General features: G+C 46.9%; 1 protein-coding gene across 3 annotated transcripts; it reads left to right on the top strand.

Moving 5' to 3' along the window:
• Positions 1 to 3497: 3497 nt before the first annotated feature.
• LOC140084514 (probable N-acetyltransferase camello) lies at positions 3498 to 16676 on the top strand. Of its 3 annotated transcripts, none has more exons than XM_072126461.1 (2): positions 3498 to 3638; positions 15848 to 16676. In XM_072126461.1, exon 2 carries the CDS (start codon positions 15854 to 15856, stop codon positions 16517 to 16519), a length of 666 nt encoding a protein of 221 aa, XP_071982562.1. In that variant the 5' UTR covers positions 3498 to 3638; positions 15848 to 15853; the 3' UTR covers positions 16520 to 16676. The 3 variants fall into 3 exon arrangements, with proteins under 3 accessions (XP_071982562.1, XP_071982560.1, XP_071982561.1); XM_072126459.1 differs by having other exon boundaries at positions 3627 to 3674; XM_072126460.1 differs by having other exon boundaries at positions 3633 to 3678.
• The last annotated feature ends 3518 nt before the right edge of the window (positions 16677 to 20194 follow it).

Genomic DNA, 20194 nt, shown 5'->3' with positions numbered 1-20194 from the left:
TACCTCCCCCTGTATAATGACTGTATACATAGATATAACAGCGGCTCCAGTGATATATATGATCTATACCTCCCCCTGTATAATGACTGTATATACAGATATAACAGCGGCTCCAGTGATATATATGATCTATACCTCCCCCTGTATGACTGTATATATAGATATAACAGCGGCTCCAGTGATATATATGATCTATACCTCCCCCTGTATAATGACTGTATATATAGATATAACAGCGGCTCCAGTGATATATATGATCTATACCTCCCCCTGTATAATGACTGTATATATAGATATAACAGCGGCTCCAGTGACATATATGATCTATACCTCCCCCTGTATAATGACTGTATATATAGACATAACAGCGGCTCCAGTGATATATATGATCTATACCTCCCCCTGTATAATGACTGTATATATAGATATAACAGCGGCTCCAGTGATATATATGATCTATACCTCCCCCTGTATAATGACTGTATATATAGATATAACAGCGGCTCCAGTGATATATATGATCTATACCTCCCCCTGTATAATGACTGTATATATAGATATAACATCAGCTCCAGTGATATATATGATCTATACCTCCCCCTGTATAATGACTGTATATATAGATATAACAGCGGCTCCAGTGATATATATGATCTATACCTCCCCCTGTATAATGACTGTATATATAGATATAGCACCGGCTCCAGTGATATATATGATCTATACCTCCCCCTGTATAATGACTGTATATATAGATATAGCACCGGCTCCAGTGATATATATGATCTATACCTCCCCCTGTATAATGACTGTATATATAGATATAACAGCGGCTCCAGTGATATATATGATCTATACCTTCCCCTGTATAATGACTGTATAAATAGATATAACAGCGGCTCCAGTGATATATATGATCTATACCTCCCCCTGTATAATGACTGTATATATAGATATAACAGCTGCTCCAGTGATATATATGATCTATACCTCCCCCTGTATAATGACTGTATATATAGATATAACAGCGGCTCCAGTGATATATATGATCTATACCTCCCCCTGTATAATGACTGTATATATAGATATAACAGCGGCTCCAGTGATATATATGATCTATACCTCCCCCTGTATAATGACTGTATATATAGATATAACAGCGGCTCCAGTGATATATATGATCTATACCTCCCCCTGTATAATGACTGTATATATAGATATAACAGCGGCTCCAGTGATATATATGATCTATACCTCCCCCTGTATAATGACTGTATATATAGATATAACAGCGGCTCCAGTGATATATATGATCTATACCTCCCCCTGTATAATGACTGTATATATAGATATAACAGAGGCTCCAGTGACATATATGATCTATATCTCCCCCTGTATAATGACTGTATATATAGATATAAGAGCGGCTCCAGTGATATATATGATCTATACCTCCCCCTGTATAATGACTGTATATATAGATATAAGAGCGGCTCCAGTGATATATATGATCTATACCTCCCCCTGTATAATGACTGTATATATAGATATAACATCAGCTCCAGTGATATATATGATCTATACCTCCCTCTGTATAATGACTGTATATATAGACATAACATCAGCTCCAGTGACATATATGATCTATACCTCCCCCTGTATAATGACTGTATATATAGATATAACAGCGGCTCCAGTGACATATAGGATCTATACCTCCCCCTGTATAATGACTGTATATATAGATATAACATCAGCTCCAGTGATATATATGATTTATACCTCCCCCTGTATAATGACTGTATATATAGACATAACATCAGCTCCAGTGACATATATGATCTATACCTCCCCCTGTATAATGACTGTATATATAGATATAACAGCGGCTCCAGTGATATATATGATCTATACCTCCCCCTGTATAATGACTGTATACATAGATATAACAGCGGCTCCAGTGATATATATGATCTATACCGCCCCCTGTATAATGACTGTATATATAGATATAACAGCGGCTCCAGTGATATATATGATCTATACCTCCCCCTGTATAATGACTGTATATATAGATATAACAGCGGCTCCAGTGATATATATGATCTATACCTCCCCCTGTATAATGACTGTATATATAGATATAACAGCGGCTCCAGTGATATATATGATCTATACCTTCCCCTGTATAATGACTGTATATATAGATATAACAGCGGCTCCAGTGATATATATGATCTATACCTCCCCCTGTATAATGACTGTATATATAGATATAACAGCGGCTCCAGTGATATATATGATCTATACCTTCCCCTGTATAATGACTGTATATATAGATATAGCACCGGCTCCAGTGATACATAGGATCTATACCTCCCCCTGTATAATGACTGTATATATAGATATAACAGCGGCTCTAGTGACATATAGGATCTATACCTCCCCCTGTATAATGACTGTATATATAGATATAACATCAGCTCCAGTGATATATATGATCTATACCTCCCCCTGTATAATGACTGTATATATAGACATAACATCAGCTCCAGTGACATATATGATCTATACCTCCCCCTGTATAATGACTGTATATATAGATATAACAGCGGCTCCAGTGATATATATGATCTATACCTCCCCCTGTATAATGACTGTATATATAGATATAACAGCGGCTCCAGTGATATATATGATCTATACCTCCCCCTGTATAATGACTGTATATATAGATATAACAGCGGCTCCAGTGATATATATGATCTATACCTCCCCCTGTATAATGACTGTATATATAGATATAACAGCGGCTCCAGTGACATATATGATCTATACCTCCCCCTGTATAATGACTGTATATATAGATATAACAGCGGCTCCAGTGATATATATGATCTATACCTCCCCTGTATAATGACTGTATATATAGATATAACAGCGGCTCCAGTGATATATATGATCTATACCTCCCCCTGTATAATGACTGTATATATAGATATAACAGCGGCTCCAGTGATATATATGATCTATACCTCCCCTGTATAATGACTGTATATATAGATATAACAGCGGCTCCAGTGATATATATGATCTATACCTCCCCCTGTATAATGACTGTATATATAGATATAACAGCGGCTCCAGTGATATATATGATCTATACCTCCCCCTGTATAATGACTGTATATATAGATATAACAGCGGCTCCAGTGATATATATGATCTATACCTCCCCCTGTATAATGACTGTATATATAGACATAACATCAGCTCCAGTGACATATAGGATCTATACCTCCACGTGTATAATGAATGATTGTGTATATATATATATATATATATATATATATAGCTTTCCTATACATACTGACTGTATATACGGATACACCAATTAGAGCGCACGTCTTATCTCCGCACAGCAGGGATGGAAGTGTAAGCCGCGCTCTGATTGTTGGGGAGATGTGAGGAGATGTATCCCGGGGCTGGATGTCTGTATGGCGGGAAACCCTGAGGAGTCACATGGTACAGCGCCCTCTGCTGATCACTTCTTGAAGCGCAGGCTCCAACAATATGGCGGCGCCCGGTGTGCAACCTGATGACGTCAGTCCCAGGCGCCGGAAGCTGTGGGGCCAGAGGTGAGAGGGCGGGGCCAGCGTGATATGTGATGTCCCGTATGTATGTCCCCCTGTACTGTGCATCCCCCTGTGCATTATATACTGTGCTGCTGTGTGCCCCCTGTATATAACATTGTATACCTCCCCTCCCTGTAAATGATATATAGTGTCCTCTGTATATACCATTCTATACCTCCCCCTGTAAATCATATACTGTACTGCTGTGTATCCTCTCCCTGTATATTATATACTGTACTGCTGTGTATCCTCTCCCTGTATATTATATACTGTACTGCTGTGTACCCCCTCCCTGTAGTTCATATATATTGCCCTCTGTATATACCATTCTATACCTCCCCCTGTAAATCATATACTGTACTGCTGTGTATCCTCTCCCTGTATTTTATATATAGTGCCTTCTGTGTATAATATCTATACCTCCCCTCCCTGTATATTATATATATAGTGCCCCCTGTATATAACATTCTATACCTCCCCTCCCTGTATATTATATACAGTGCCCTCTGTATATACCATTCTATACCTCCCCTGTATATTGTATACTGTACTGCTGTGTATCCCCTCCCTGTATATTATATATAGTGCCCTCTGTGTATAATATCTATACCTCCCCTCCCTGTATATTATATATAGTGCCCTCTGTATATAGCATTATATACCTCCCCCTGTATATCATATACTGTACTGCTGTGTATCCCCTCCCTGTATATTATATATAGTAGCCTCTGTGTATAATATCTGTACCTCCCCTCCCTTTAAATTATATATAGTGCCCTCTATATACAACATTCTATATCTCCCCTCCCTGTATATTATATATAGTGTTTTCTTTGTATAACATTCTATATATCCCCCTTTCTGTATATTATATATTCTGTACATCCACTTCCTGTATATTATATATAGTGTCCCCTGTATACAACATTATATATCTCCCCCTTCCTGTATATTATATACAGTGTCCCCTGTATATAACATTATATATATCTTCCCCTTCTTGTATATTATATACAGTGTTCCCTGTATATAACATTCTATCATTCCATACCTTCCCTCCCTGTATATTCTACAGTACTTACCAAAAGTCTGCCCTCACCTTCTCATTCAAAGAGTTTTCAGTATTTTTATGACTATGAAAACTGTAGATTCACACCGAAGGCATCAAAACTATGAATTATCACATGCGGAATTATAGACCAAAAAAGTGTGAGACCCCGGAGAATCTCTTATACTCCAGGTCCTTGTGCTGTGATCACTGCTCTGCACAGTCGTGGCTTCTCTTGATGAGATACAAGAGGCAGTCACCTGGAGAGATACAAGAGGCAGTCACCTGGAGAGATACAAGAGGCAGTCACCTGGAGAGATACAAGAGGCAGTCACCTGGAGAGATACAAGAGGCAGTCACCTGGAGAGATACAAGAGGCAGTCACCTGGAGAGATACAAGAGGCAGTCACCTGGAGAGATACAAGAGGCAGTCACCTGGAGAGATACAAGAGGCAGTCACCTGGAGAGATACGAGAGGCAGTCACCTGGAGAGATACGAGAGGCAGTCACCTGGAGAGATACGAGAGGCAGTCACCTGGAGAGATACGAGAGGCAGTCACCTGGAGAGATACGAGAGGCAGTCACCTGGAGAGATACGAGAGGCAGTCACCTGGAGAGATACGAGAGGCAGTCACCTGGAGAGATACGAGAGGCAGTCACCTGGAGAGATACAAGAGGCAGTCACCTGGAGAGATACAAGAGGCAGTCACCTGGAGAGATACGAGAGGTAGTCACCTGGAGAGATACGAGAGGCAGTCACCTGGAGAGATACGAGAGGCAGTCACCTGGAGAGATACGAGAGGCAGTCACCTGGAGAGATACGAGAGGCAGTCACCTGGAGAGATACGAGAGGCAGTCACCTGGAGAGATACGAGAGGCAGTCACCTGGAGAGATACGAGAGGCAGTCACCTGGAGAGATACGAGAGGCAGTCACCTGGAGAGATACGAGAGGCAGTCACCTGGAGAGATACGAGAGGCAGTCACCTGGAGAGATACGAGAGGCAGTCACCTGGAGAGATACGAGAGGCAGTCACCTGGAGAGATACGAGAGGCAGTCACCTGGAGAGATACGAGAGGCAGTCACCTGGAGAGATACGAGAGGCAGTCACCTGGAGAGATACGAGAGGCAGTCACCTGGAGAGATACGAGAGGCAGTCACCTGGAGAGATACAAGAGGCAGTCACCTGGAGAGATACAAGAGGCAGTCACCTGGAGAGATACAAGAGGCAGTCACCTGGAGAGGTTCTCACATCACAGCTGCCCTGTCAGGGGTAATAAGTGGATTTCTTGCCGTATAGATGGGGTTGGGATCAGTTGTGCAGGAGTCGGGGGGATATACGGCTGATCCTCCTACTAAATAGACCGGTAGAACTTGTATTATGGCCAGAAAAAAGCAGTTAAGTAACTAAAAACGAGTGGCAACCATGAAGCCTGGAGGAGGAGATGTTGGGTGGGCTGTGCTGGTGACACTATAGGGTGTGATGGTGTGAGGGGCTTTGCTGGTGACACTGTTGGGTGTGATGGTGTGGGGGGGCTTTGCTGGTGACACTATAGGGTGTGATGGTGTGAGGGGCTTTGCTGGTGACACTGTTGGGTGTGATGGTGCGGGGGATGTGCTGGTGACACTGTTGGGTGTGATGGTGTGGGGGGCTCTGCTGGTGACACTGTTGGGTGTGATGGTGTGGGGGGCTGTGCTGGTGACACTGTTGGGTGTGATGGTGTGGGGGCTGTGCTGGTGACACTGTTGGGTGCGATGGTGTGTGTGTGGGGGGTTGTGGTGACACTGTTGGGTGTGGTGGTGTGGGGGGGGCTGTGCTAGTGACTATGTTGGGTGTGATGGTGTGGGGGGCTGTGCTAGTGACACTGTTGGGTGTGATGGTGTGAGGCACTTTGCTGGTGACACTGTTGGGTGTGATGGTCTGGAGGGGCTGTGCTGGTGACACTGTTGGGTGTGATGGTGTGGGGGGCTTTGCTGGTGACACTGTTGGGTGTGATGGTGTGGGGGGCTTTGCTGGTGACACTGTTGGGTGTGATGGTGTGGGGGGCTTTGCTGGTGACACTGTTGGGTGTGATGGTGTGAGGCACTTTGCTGGTGACACTGTTGGGTGTGATGGTGTGGGGGGGCTGTGCTGGTGACACTGTTGGGTGTGATGGTGTGGGGGGGGGCTCTGCTGGTGACAGTTTTGGGTGTGATGGTGTGCAGGGCTTTGCTGGTGACAGTGTTGGGTGTGATGGTCTGGAGGGGCTGTGCTGGTGACACTGTTGGGTGTGATGGTGTGGGGGGGGGGGCTGTGCTAGTGACTATGTTGGGTGTGATGGTGTGGGGGGCTGTGCTAGTGACACTGTTGGGTATGATGGTGTGGGGGCTGTGCTGGTGACACTGTTGGGTGTGATAGTGTGGTGGGGGGCTCTGCTGGTGACACTGTTGGGTGTGATGGTGTGAGGCACTTTGCTGGTGACACTGTTGGGTGTGATGGTGTGGGGGGCTGTGCTAGTGACACTGTTGGGTGTGATGGTGTGAGGCACTTTGCTGGTGACACTGTTGGGTGTGATGGTGTGGGGGGGCTGTGCTGGTGACACTGTTGGGTGTGATGGTGTGGGGGGGGCTCTGCTGGTGACAGTTTTGGGTGTGATGGTGTGCAGGGCTTTGCTGGTGACAGTGTTGGGTGTGATGGTGTGTGGGACTTTGCTGGTGACACTGTTGGGTGTGATGGTCTGGAGGGGCTGTGCTGGTGACACTGTTGGGTGTGATGGTGTGGGGGGCTTTGCTGGTGACACTGTTGGGAGTGATGGTGTGGGGGGCTGTGCTGGTGACACTGTTGGGTGTGATGGTGTGGGGGGCTCTGCTGGTGACAGTTTTGGGTGTGATGGTGGGGGGCATTGCTGGTGACACTGTTGAGTGTGATGGTGTGGGGGGCTGTGCTGGTGACACTGTTGGGTGTGATGGTGTGAGGGACTTTGCTGGTGACACTGTTGGGTGTGATGCTGTGTGGGACTTTGCTGGTGACACTGTTGGGTGTGATGGTGTGGGGGGCTGTGCTGGTGACACTGTTGGGTGTGATGGTGTGAGGGGCTTTGCTGGTGACACTATTGGGTGTGATGGTGTGGGGGGCTCTGCTGGTGACATTGGTGGGTGTGATGGTGTGTGGGGGTTTGCTGGTGACACTGTTGGGTGTGATGGTGTGTGGGACTTTGCTGGTGACACTGTTGGGTGTGATGGTGTGGGGGGCTGTGCTGGTGACACTGTTGGGTGTGATGGTGTGTGGGACTTTGGTGACACTGTTGGGTGTGATGGTGTGTGGGACTTTGGTGACACTGTTGGGTGTGATGGTGTGGGGGATTGTGCTGGTGACACTGTTGGGTGTGATGGTGTGGGGGGCTCTGCTGGTGACATTGGTGGGTGTGATGGTGTGGGGGGCTTTGCTGGTGACACTGTTGGGTGTGATGGTGTGGGGGGCTGTGCTGGTGACACTGTTGGGTGTGATGGTGTGTGGGACTTTGCTGGTGACACTGTTGGGTATGATGGTGTGGGGGCTGTGCTGGTGACACTGTTGGGTGCGATGGTGTGTGTGGGGGGGGTTGTGGTGACACTGTTGGGTGTGGTGGTGTGGGGGGGGGGGCTGTGCTAGTGACTATGTTGGGTGTGATGGTGTGGGGGGGCTGTGCTAGTGACACTGTTGGGTGTGATGGTGTGGGGGGCTCTGGTGGTGACACTATTGGGTGTGATGGTGTGAGGCACTTTGCTGGTGACACTGTTGGGTGTGATGGTGTGGGGGGCTGTGCTGGTGACACTGTTGGGTGTGATGGTGTGGGGGGCTCTGCTGGTGACAGTTTTGGGTGTGATGGAGTGAGGCACTTTGTTGGTGACAGTGTTGGGTGTGATGGTGTGTGGGACTTTGCTGGTGACACTGTTGGGTGTGATGGTGTGGGGGGGGGCTCTGGTGGTGACACTGTTGGGTGTGATGGTGTGGGGGACTTTGCTGGTGACACTGTTGGGTGTGATGGACTGGAGGGGCTGTGCTGGTGACAGTGTTGGGTGTGATGGTCTGGAGGGGCTGTGCTGGTGACACTGTTGGGTGTGATGGTCTGGAGGGGCTGTGCTGGTGACACTGTTGGGTGTGATGGTCTGGAGGGGCTGTGCTGGTGACACTGTTGGGTGTGATGGTGTGGGGGGCTTTGCTGGTGACACTGTTGGGTGTGATGATGTGGGGGGCTTTGCTGGTGACACTGTTGGGTGTGATGGTGTGGGGGGCTCTGCTGGTGACAGTGTTGGGTGTGAGGGACTTTGCTGGTGACACTGTTGGGTGTGATGGACTGGAGGGGCTGTGCTGGTGACACTGTTGGGTGTGATGGTCTGGAGGGGCTGTGCTGGTGACACTGTTGGGTTTGATGGTGTGGGGGGCTTTGCTGGTGACACTGTTGGGTGTGATGATGTGGGGGGCTTTGCTGGTGACACTGTTGGGTGTGATGGTGTGTCGGACTTTGCTGGTGACACTGTTGGGTGTGATGGTGTGGGGGGCTCTGCTGGTGACAGTGTTGGGTGTGAGGGACTTTGCTGGTGACACTGTTGGGAGTGATGGTGTGGGGGGCTGTGCTGGTGACACTGTTGGGTGTGATGGTGTGGGGGGCTCTGCTGGTGACAGTTTTGGGTGTGATGGTGGGGGGCATTGCTGGTGACACTGTTGGGTGTGATGGACTGGAGGGGCTGTGCTGGTGACACTGTTGGGTGTGATGGTGTGGGGGGCTCTGCTGGTGACAGTGTTGGGTGTGATGGTGTGAGGGACTTTGGTGACACTGTTGGGTGTGATGGTGTGTGGGACTTTGCTGGTGACACTGTTGGATGTGATGGTGTGGGGGGCTGTGCTGGTGACACTGTTGGGTGTGATGGTGTGAGGGGCTTTGCTGGTGACACTATTGGGTGTGATGGTGTGGGGGGCTCTGCTGGTGACACTGTTGGGTGTGATGGTGTGGGGGGCTGTGCTGGTGACACTGTTGGGTGTGATGGTGTGTGGGACTTTGGTGACACTGTTGGGTGTGATGGTGTGGGGGGCTGTGCTGGTGACACTGTTGGGTGTGATGGTGTGTGGGACTTTGCTGGTGACACTGTTGGGTGTGATGGTGTGTGGGACTTTGCTGGTGACACTGTTGGGTGTGATGGTGTGGGGGGCTCTGCTGGTGACATTGGTGGGTGTGATGGTGTGGGGGGCTTTGCTGGTGACACTGTTGGGTGTGATGGTGTGTGGGACTTTGCTGGTGACACTGTTGGGTGTGATGGTGTGGGGGGGCTGTGCTGGTGACACTGTTGGGTGTGATGGTGTGTGGGACTTTGCTGGTGACACTGTTGGGTGTGATGGTGTGTGGGACTTTGCTGGTGACACTGTTGGGTGTGATGGTGTGTGGGACTTTGCTGGTGACACTGTTGGGTGTGATGGTGTGTGGGACTTTGCTGGTGACACTGTTGGGTGTGATGGTGTGGGGGGCTGTGCTGGTGACACTGTTGGGTGTGATGGTGTGTGGGACTTTGCTGGTGGCACTGTTGGGTGTGATGGTGTGGGGGGCTGTGCTGGTGACACTGTTGGGTGTGATGGTGTGGGGGGCTGTGCTGGTGACACTGTTGGGTGTGATGGTGTGGGGGGCTGTGCTGGTGACACTGTTGGGTGTGATGGTGTGGGGGGCTGTGCTGGTGACACTGTTGGGTGTGATGGTGTGGGGGGCTGTGCTGGTGACACTGTTGGGTGTGATGGTGTGGGGGGCTGTGCTGGTGACACTGTTGGGTGTGATGGTGTGTGGGACTTTGCTGGTGACACTTTTGGGTGTGATGGTGTGGGGGGCTGTGCTGGTGACACTGTTGGGTGTGATGGTGTGTGGGACTTTGGTGACACTGTTGGGTGTGATGGTGTGGGGGGGCTTTGCTGGTGACACTGTTGGGTGTGATGGTGTGGGGGGCTGTGCTGGTGACACTGTTGGGTGTGATGGTGTGGGGGGGCTTTGCTGGTGACACTGTTGGGTGTGATGGTGTGGGGGGCTTTGCTGGTGACACTGTTGGGTGTGATGGTGTGGGGGGGCTTTGCTGGTGACACTGTTGGGTGTGATGGTGTGGGGGGCTGTGCTGGTGACACTGTTGGGTGTGATGGTGTGGGGGGCTGTGCTGGTGACACTGTTGGGTGTGATGGTGTGGGGGGCTGTGCTGGTGACACTGTTGGGTGTGATGGTGTGGGGGCTGTGCTGGTGACACTGTTGGGTGTGATGGTGTGGGGGGGGGGGGGGCTTTGCTTGTGACACTGTCCTCTTACGGCGTCCCCTAAGGGAAGTCCTCTTACGGCGTCCGCGTTTACACATGTTTTTTCTGCAAAGTGAAATGGAGCACCACGAAAATCCTAAGGATAGTTTGATTGTCAATCCCCCCATTTGTCACAATATATTTATGTATTCTGGAAAAGCCTGACAAGTGTGAATACTGGCCAATTCACACAACTCTTTTTTTCTGCCATTCTTTGAATGAGAAGGTGTGTGCAGACTAGTCTGTACTGTATATACTGTCCCCTGTACATAACATTCTGTACCTCCCCTCCCTGTATATTATATATACTGTCCCCTGTACATAACATTCTGTACCTCCCCTCCCTGTATATTATATATACTGTCCCCTGTACATAACATTCTGTACCTCCCCTCCCTGTATATTATATATACTGTCCCCTGTACATATCATTCTGTACCTCCCCTCCCTGTATATTATATATACTGTCCCCTGTACATAACATTCTGTACCTCCCCTCCCTGTATATTATATATACTGTCCCCTGTACATAACATTCTGTACCTCCCCTCCCTGTATATTATATATACTGTCCCCTGTACATAACATTCTGTACCTCCCCTCCCTGTATATTATATATACTGTCCCCTGTACATAACATTCTGTACCTCCCCTCCCTGTATATTATATATACTGTCCCCTGTACATAACATTCTGTACCTCCCCTCCCTGTATATTATATATACTGTCCCCTGTACATAACATTCTGTACCTCCCCTCCCTGTATATTATATATACTGACCCCTGTACATATCATTCTGTACCTCCCCTCCCTGTATATTATATATACTGTCCCCTGTGCATATCATTCTGTACCTCCCCTCCCTGTATATTATATGTACTGTCCCCTGTACATAACATTCTGTACCTCCCCTCCCTGTATATTATATATACTGTCCCCTGTACATAACATTCTGTACCTCCCCTCCCTGTATATTATATATACTGTCCCCTGTACATAACATTCTGTACCTCCCCTCCCTGTATATTATATATACTGACCCCTGTACATATCATTCTGTACCTCCCCTCCCTGTATATTATATATACTGTCCCCTGTACATATCATTCTGTACCTCCCCTCCCTGTATATTATATGTACTGTCCCCTGTACATATCATTCTGTACCTCCCCTCCCTGTTTATTATATATACTGACCCCTGTACATATCATTCTGTACATCCCCTCCCTGTATATTATACTAACCCCTGTACATATCATTCTGTACATCCCCTCCCTGTATATTATACTAACCCCTGTACATAACATTCTGTACCTCCCCTCCCTGTATATTATATATACTGTCCCCTGTACATATCATTCTGTACCTCCCCTCCCTGTATATTATATATACTGTCCCCTGTACATAACATTCTGTACCTCCCCTCCCTGTATATTATATATACTGTCCCCTGTACATATCGTTCTGTACCTCCCCTCCCTGTATATTATATATACTGTCCCCTGTACATATCTTTCTGTACCTCCCCTCCCTGTATATTATATATACTGTCCCCTGTACATAACATTCTGTACCTCCCCTCCCTGTATATTATATATACTGTCCCCTGTACATAACATTCTGTACCTCCCCTCCCTGTATATTATATATACTAACCCCTGTACATATCGTTCTGTACCTCCCCTCCCTGTATATTATATATTCTGTCCCCTGTACATAACATTCTGTACCTCCCCTCCCTGTATATTATATATACCGACCCCTGTACATAACATTCTGTACCTCCCCTCCCTGTATATTATATATACCGACCCCTGTACATATCATTCTGTACCTCCCCTCCCTGTAAATTATATGTACTGTCCCCTGTACATAACATTCTGTACCTCCCCTCCCTGTATATTATATATACTGTCCCCTGTACATATCATTCTGTACCTCCCCTCCCTGTATATTATATATACTGTCCCCTGTACATAACATTCTGTACCTCCCCTCCCTGTATATTATATATACTGTCCCCTGTACATAACATTCTGTACCTCCCCTCCCTGTATATTATATGTACTGTCCCCTGTACATAACATTCTGTACCTCCCCTCCCTGTATATTATATATACTAACCCCTGTACATATCGTTCTGTACCTCCCCTCCCTGTACATTATATATACTGACCCCTGTACATATCGTTCTGTACCTCCCCTCCCTGTATTTTATATATACTGTCCCCTGTACATAACGTTCTGTACCTCCCCTCCCTGTATATTATATATACTGACCCCTGTACATATCGTTCTGTAACTCCCCTCCCTGTACATTATATATACTGACCCCTGTACATATCATTCTGTACCTCCCCTCCCTGTATATTATATATACTGACCCCTGTACATATCATTCTGTACCTCCCCTCCCTGTATATTATATATACTGTCCCCTGTACATATCGTTCTGTACCTCCCCTCCCTGTACATTATATATACTGACCCCTGTACATAACATTCTGTACCTCCCCTCCCTGTATATTATATATACTGTCCCCTGTACATAACATTCTGTACCTCCCCTCCCTGTATATTATATATACTGTCCCCTGTACATATCGTTCTGTACCTCCCCTCCCTGTACATTATATATACTGACCCCTGTACATAACATTCTGTACCTCCCCTCCCTGTATATTATATATACTGTCCCCTGTACATATCGTTCTGTACCTCCCCTCCCTGTATATTATATATACTGTCCCCTGTACATAACATTCTGTACCTCCCCTCCCTGTATATTATATATACTGTCCCCTGTACATATCATTCTGTACATCCCCTCCCTGTATATTATATATACTGTCCCCTGTACATAACATTCTGTACCTCCCCTCCCTGTATATTATATATACTGTCCCCTGTACATAACATTCTGTACCTCCCCTCCCTGTATATTATATATACTGTCCCCTGTACATAACATTCTGTACCTCCCCTCCCTGTATATTATATATACTGTCCCCTGTACCTCCCCTCCCTGTATATTATATATACTGTCCCCTGTACATAACATTCTGTACCTCCCCTCCCTGTATATTATATGTACTGTCCCCTGTACATAACATTCTGTACCTCCCCTCCCTGTATATTATATATACTAACCCCTGTATATATCGTTCTGTACCTCCCCTCCCTGTATATTATATATACTGTCCCCTGTACATAACATTCTGTACCTCCCCTCCCTGTATATTATATATACTGACCCCTGTACATATCGTTCTGTAACTCCCCTCCCTGTACATTATATATACTGACCCCTGTACATATCGTTCTGTACCTCCCCTCCCTGTATATTATATATACTGTCCCCTGTATAGAACATTCTGTACCTCCCCTCCCTGTATATTATACTAACCACTGTACATAACATTCTGTACCTCCCCTCCCTGTATATTATATATACTAACCCCTGTACATATCATTCTGTACCTCCCCTTCCTGTGTATTATATATACCGACCCCTGTACATAACATTCTGTACCTCCCCTCCCTGTATATTATATATACCGACCCCTGTACATATCATTCTGTACCTCCCCTCCCTGTAAATTATATATACTGTCTCCTGTACATATCATTCTGTACCTCCCCTCCCTGTATATTATATATACTGTCCCCTGTACATAACATTCTGTACCTCCCCTCCCTGTATATTATATATACCGACCCCTGTACATAACATTCTGTACCTCCCCTCCCTGTATATTATATATACCGACCCCTGTACATATCATTCTGTACCTCCCCTCCCTGTATATTATATATACTGTCTCCTGTACATATCATTCTGTACCTCCCCTCCCTGTATATTATATATACCGTCCCCTGTACATAACATTCTGTACCTCCCCTCCCTGTATATTATATATACCGACCCCTGTACATAACATTCTGTACCTCCCCTCCCTGTATAGTATATATACTGACCCCTGTACATATCATTCTGTACCTCCCCTCCCTGTATATTATATGTACTGTCCCCTGTACATAACATTCTGTACCTCCCCTCCCTGTAAATTATATATACTGTCTCCTGTACATAACATTCTGTACCTCCCCTCCCTGTATATTATATATACTGTCCCCTGTACATATCATTCTGTACCTCCCCTCCCTGTATATTATATATACTGTCCCCTGTACATAACATTCTGTACCTCCCCTCCCTGTATATTATATATACCGACCCCTGTACATATCATTCTGTACCTCCCCTCCCTGTAAATTATATATACTGACCCCTGTACATATCATTCTGTACCTCCCCTCCCTGTAAATTAAATATACTGACCCCTGTACATATCATTCTGTACCTCCCCTCCCTGTATATTATGTATACTGACCCCTGTACATATCATTCTGTACATCCCCTCCCTGTATATTATATATACTGTCCCCTGTACATAACATTCTGTACCTCCCCTCCCTGTATATTATATATACTGACCCCCTGTACATATCATTCTGTACCTCCCCTCCCTGTATATTATATATACTGACCCCTGTACATAACATTCTGTACCTCCCCTCCCTGTATATTATATATACTGTCCCCTGTACATAACATTCTGTACCTCCCCTCCCTGTATATTATATATTCTGTCTCCTGTATAGAACATTCTATAAATCCTTACATTTATATTATATATTCTGTAATTCCCCTTCCTGTATATTATATAGTGTCCCCTGTATATAACATTCTATCTCTCCCCTTCTTGTACATTATATATAATGTTCCCTGTACCTCCCCTTACTGTTAGTGATATATTCTGTACCTCCCCTGACATATTCTGTACCTGACATATGCCCCTCCCCCTGTCTATCTCTGCAGGCAGTGATGGTGGAGTACACGATCCGTGGCTATGTGGGCTCTGACTATGAGGTGGTGCGGGAGCTCTTCTCTCACGGGATGAGTGAGTACGTCCCCAGTGTCTGCCTCCATGTGGTGACGCGGCCCTGGGTCCTGTTTGCCATGGTCTGTCTGTTCCTGTCGCTGCTCTTCAGCTCTAAGTCCATCATCCTCCCAGTCTTGGCCGTCACACTGGCCTTAGCCCTGGGTCGCCATGTCCTCGGCTACATCTGGAGCTTGTACATCGACCACTGCTTGAGAGAAGACCTGCAGGACATAGAGAAGACCTACATGGAGGACCAGGGCTCACACTTCTGGGTGGCGGAGGTTGAAGACAGTGTGGTGGGGACAGTCGCGGCAAAGCCGTCAGATGACCGCCAGGACGAGCTGATGCTGAAGCGGATGTCTGTCAGGAAAGACTTCCGGGGGCTGGGCATCGCCAAGGCCTTGTCCCGGGAGGTGATTGGGTTTGCACGGCAACGTGGTTACCGCTCGGTGGTCCTCAACACATTGATGGTTCAGCGTGAGGCACAGAAGATGTATGAGAGCGTTGGGTTCAGGAAGTACGAGGAGTACGAGCTGCCCACCGTCTACGGGAAACTGGTCAACTTCACCATCTCCAAGTATCGCTATGACATCACAGCGGCAAAGTGACCCAACACCAAGGCGGTGTCACTACCAGAACTCAGGGGACCGCGGAGATCACCGCCATGACTTGTCTGTCCTAGTGTAATAATGAACTGTATACAAAATATACTATGGATTCATGTTTTATATATATAATGTGATTAAATGCACAGAAGTGACTGCATCTCTGGTGAATGATCCCTGTAATACTAACGTCCAAAGATTGCATTAAGTACCAGTGTCCAAGGTCAGTTCATAAATCCCTCCCAACCTCCCTATATACAATATATACAGTATTTACAACATAACATATAGTACAAAACAAAAGGTGAACAACATCAATCCAAATCACATAAAGCCCAGGTTCGGCACCTGCAACCCCTAATCACTACATACTAAGAACACAAAACAAAAATCTGCAGTGCAGCTTCAGCCCATCACCAGGAGCGGAGATGACAGAGGATTTTTGCATTCCAAGTATAGTACCTAACCACTAGACTAACTAGGAATAACGTGCAGCGGTCCCGGCCATCCAGGGCTCTGAACGCTCCATAGGCCCACTCCGCATACGAGAGACCGGCCAACCCGGGCCAATGGATGGAAGCGCCCACCCGGTTGTACACCTCTGTGTTAAAGGGGCACTGAAGCAGGAAGTGGTCCATGCTCTCCAGCAGGCCACCGCACTCCTCCCAAAGACCACCTGCCGACTTGTAAAAAGGTAGGGCTTGATCCTCATAAAGAGACACTTCCTGTCCCACTTGGACTGGGGACCATAGATATTAATAAGGCAAAGTTCTTGTCCCTTCATGAGGACATCCAGGATCAGGCACCTCCCCATTTCTAACTCAATAACTCGTCGGCATTCTACCGGTGCGGTAAAAAGGACCGCCACTCCGCTATACGGCTCGGCCGCAAGAGACCAATAGGAAGGCCCGTGTCTCCATTCCCTCTTAGCTTTAAACACGGCCACCAAATCTGGCAGCCTGGTCTCCTGCAAAAATAAAATGTCGGCTTCAACACGGCCGAGAAAATCAAAGGCCACAAATCTAGCCGCATCAGACTTAATGCTGGCGACAGTAATGGACGCCAGCGTCAACGGAGTGGGTGCCGCAATCATGAGTGATTGAGTTAGACGGCTTTTTTCTTACTATTTCCCTTCCCCCTACTCTCCTCTGAGGATGATGCCTTTTCCCTTCAGAATTGGGGAAACTTCTTTTAACGAAATTGAGGTGTCCATAATATTATTGCCCCCCAAGGACCCACCCGGACCACCCTCTCCTTCGTCCTTGTCTTCTGACTCTGAGTCAGTCTCCCACTCTGAGGACCCAGCATCCCCAGAGGATAGAGACTCGGCGCCCCCTGCAGGCTGCTCCGCCGCCACCTCCAGAACCCCACCCTCAGCCCCTCCTTCCGTGGAGGCGATCTCATCGAGGGTGAGGAACCGGTTGGAAAGCTCGACCAGAGGGGAGGAAGTTTTCCCTTCCTTAGGTACCTTAGATAGGCCGCGTTTTTTTCTTTTTCTGCTTGCGCTTATTTTCTAGCCAAATCCTGTTATCCTCATCCATACTCTCATAATGGGAGGACGTGGAGGAGATGGCACCTTTCTCGCGCTCCATCCTCCTGACCTCCTCATCCAACTCATCATCCCTCAGGGCCTCAGTAGCAAGACCAGCCTCTGAGGAAGGACCAAGGGTCACCCCAGCAGACTGAGGCTTCCCCAGTTCTCTCCCTTTTTGTCTGGCTTCAAGCCGCCTCAACTGAAAAGGTGACTTATTCTTACTTTTCTTCACAGGCCCCTCAGCTCCTCCACCTCTGCTGGTACCTTCCCCAGCAGAAGCAACCTCATGGCTCTCCTCCACTGGGGTCACAACCGCATTGGCAAAGGAGCGAGGACAACGGCTGAAAGGGTGACCGAGCTCACCACACAGGTTACACCTAATGTCCTTACAGGATGCAGCGAGATGACCTAGCCCACCACACAAAGCGCACTTCTGCACTTGGCAGCTGGCGCTAAAGTGTGTGGGGTCACCGCACCTGTGACAGACCTTCGGCTGCCCCTGGTAGAAAATCAGGATTCTGTCTCGCCCAAGAAAGGCTGAAGAAGGAATGTGGGCGACTGTGCCGCCTGAACACTTCAACTTCATCATGAAGGTCCAGGCCCCAGACCAAATGCCAAATTCATCGCGGTTTTTCTGCGGTACCTGTACAACCTCACCATAACGACTGAGCCAAGTCATGATGTCCATGCAAGAAAGTGACTCGTTACAGGTCAAAACGGTCACCTTCTTGACTGTGTTTTGGCGAGACACTGCTTGCACAGCAAAGTCTCACCATGCGGGCTCGTTCTTTGCCAGCTCATAATTCGACCAGAAGAGCTCTAAGCCCTCCGGCCGAACAAAGCTGACATCGAACTCCGGAGTACCATAAGGATGTATCAGGGCAAAGATGTCACTAGCCCTGAAGTTCATCTTCAGGAGGAGCTCCACGACCCTTGACCTGGGTGGGCATGTTGTACAAAAAATACTTGAAACCACTGTGTAATCCAATCCAATACTTTATATAAATCTTTGGATTACAAACATATACATAAGGCATATAAATACTTCACCAGTTTCTGGCTCAATATGCTAAAGTCCACAATTAAAATTCCACGCTATGTTAACCTGGTTCACTGAGACGCTGAACGCCCGGTGTGTCCTATGACGTTTCGGAGGTAACCCCTCCTTCCTCATGTCTGAGGCCTGGGTGGATTGGTCTTCCTCCAGGTGATGCAGGAGCTCAGTCACAGACAACCACACCCACAGCAGTTCACAGCAGAATGAGCCAGCACTCTTCTGCTCTTCAGCACTCTTCTGCTGCTGGTGCAGTCACTGTGTACATACATGACATTACTTATCCTGTACTGATCCTGAGTTACATCCTGTAAATCTTTTATTTTATATAAAAGTGAAAAACATAACAATAATAAACATAAATAAAGCCATAACTTCTGGCAAAAAAATTACAAAAGAACAAATATAAACGAAAATAAACTTACAAAACCTCCTGGCCCAGCCACACACACACCACACACTCAGCATGAAAACAAACAAAACCTTCACCCAGTCCCACCACCTAATTTTTTTTTTTTTTTTTTTATATCGAAATACACAGCAAAATACACATAAATAAATAAACAATAAATAAACACAGAAATAACAATGAATATAACGGAAATAACATTAACATTAAATAACAATAAATATAACTAACTAAATCCCACGCCCATCACCCTCCCCCCCCCCCCCAGACACTGGTCTAACGTCCAAAGTTCACGCTATATAGTCCAGACCAGTGCCCAGGATCGTATAGTCCAAGTCCCGTCCACCCCCCTCCCAACCTAACACCCTAACACCAAAACCCCAAAACCAACCAACCAACCTATATACACACAAGAACTATAACTACATATAACACAAGATACAAACACATTAAACAAACCAGCATATATCAAAACCACATAAAGCCCAGGTTCGGCGCCTGCAAGCCCAACATCACTATAACCTCAGAACACAAAACAAAAATCTACAGTGTCAGCTTCAGCCCAACACCAGGAGCGGAGATGACAGACTAAGGGACACTAAAGGAGAACCCCCTCCAAAGGAGAGAGGCCCTCCCCGTGCCCAGCCTCTCATACTCCAGAGAGCGCACCTTCACCAGGTC

The sequence above is a fragment of the Engystomops pustulosus genome, chromosome 1, assembly GCF_040894005.1.
Source record: "Engystomops pustulosus chromosome 1, aEngPut4.maternal, whole genome shotgun sequence".
Lineage (NCBI taxonomy): Eukaryota > Metazoa > Chordata > Amphibia > Anura > Leptodactylidae > Engystomops > Engystomops pustulosus.
The sequence above is the reverse complement of the archived record's forward strand: the minus strand, read 5'-3'. Positions and strand labels throughout refer to the sequence as shown.

Excerpts from the sequence above, each read along its gene's own strand:
- LOC140084514 (XM_072126461.1), top strand. The coding sequence starts at position 15,854 with ATGGTGGAGTACACGATCCGTGGCTATGTGGGCTCTGACTATGAGGTG.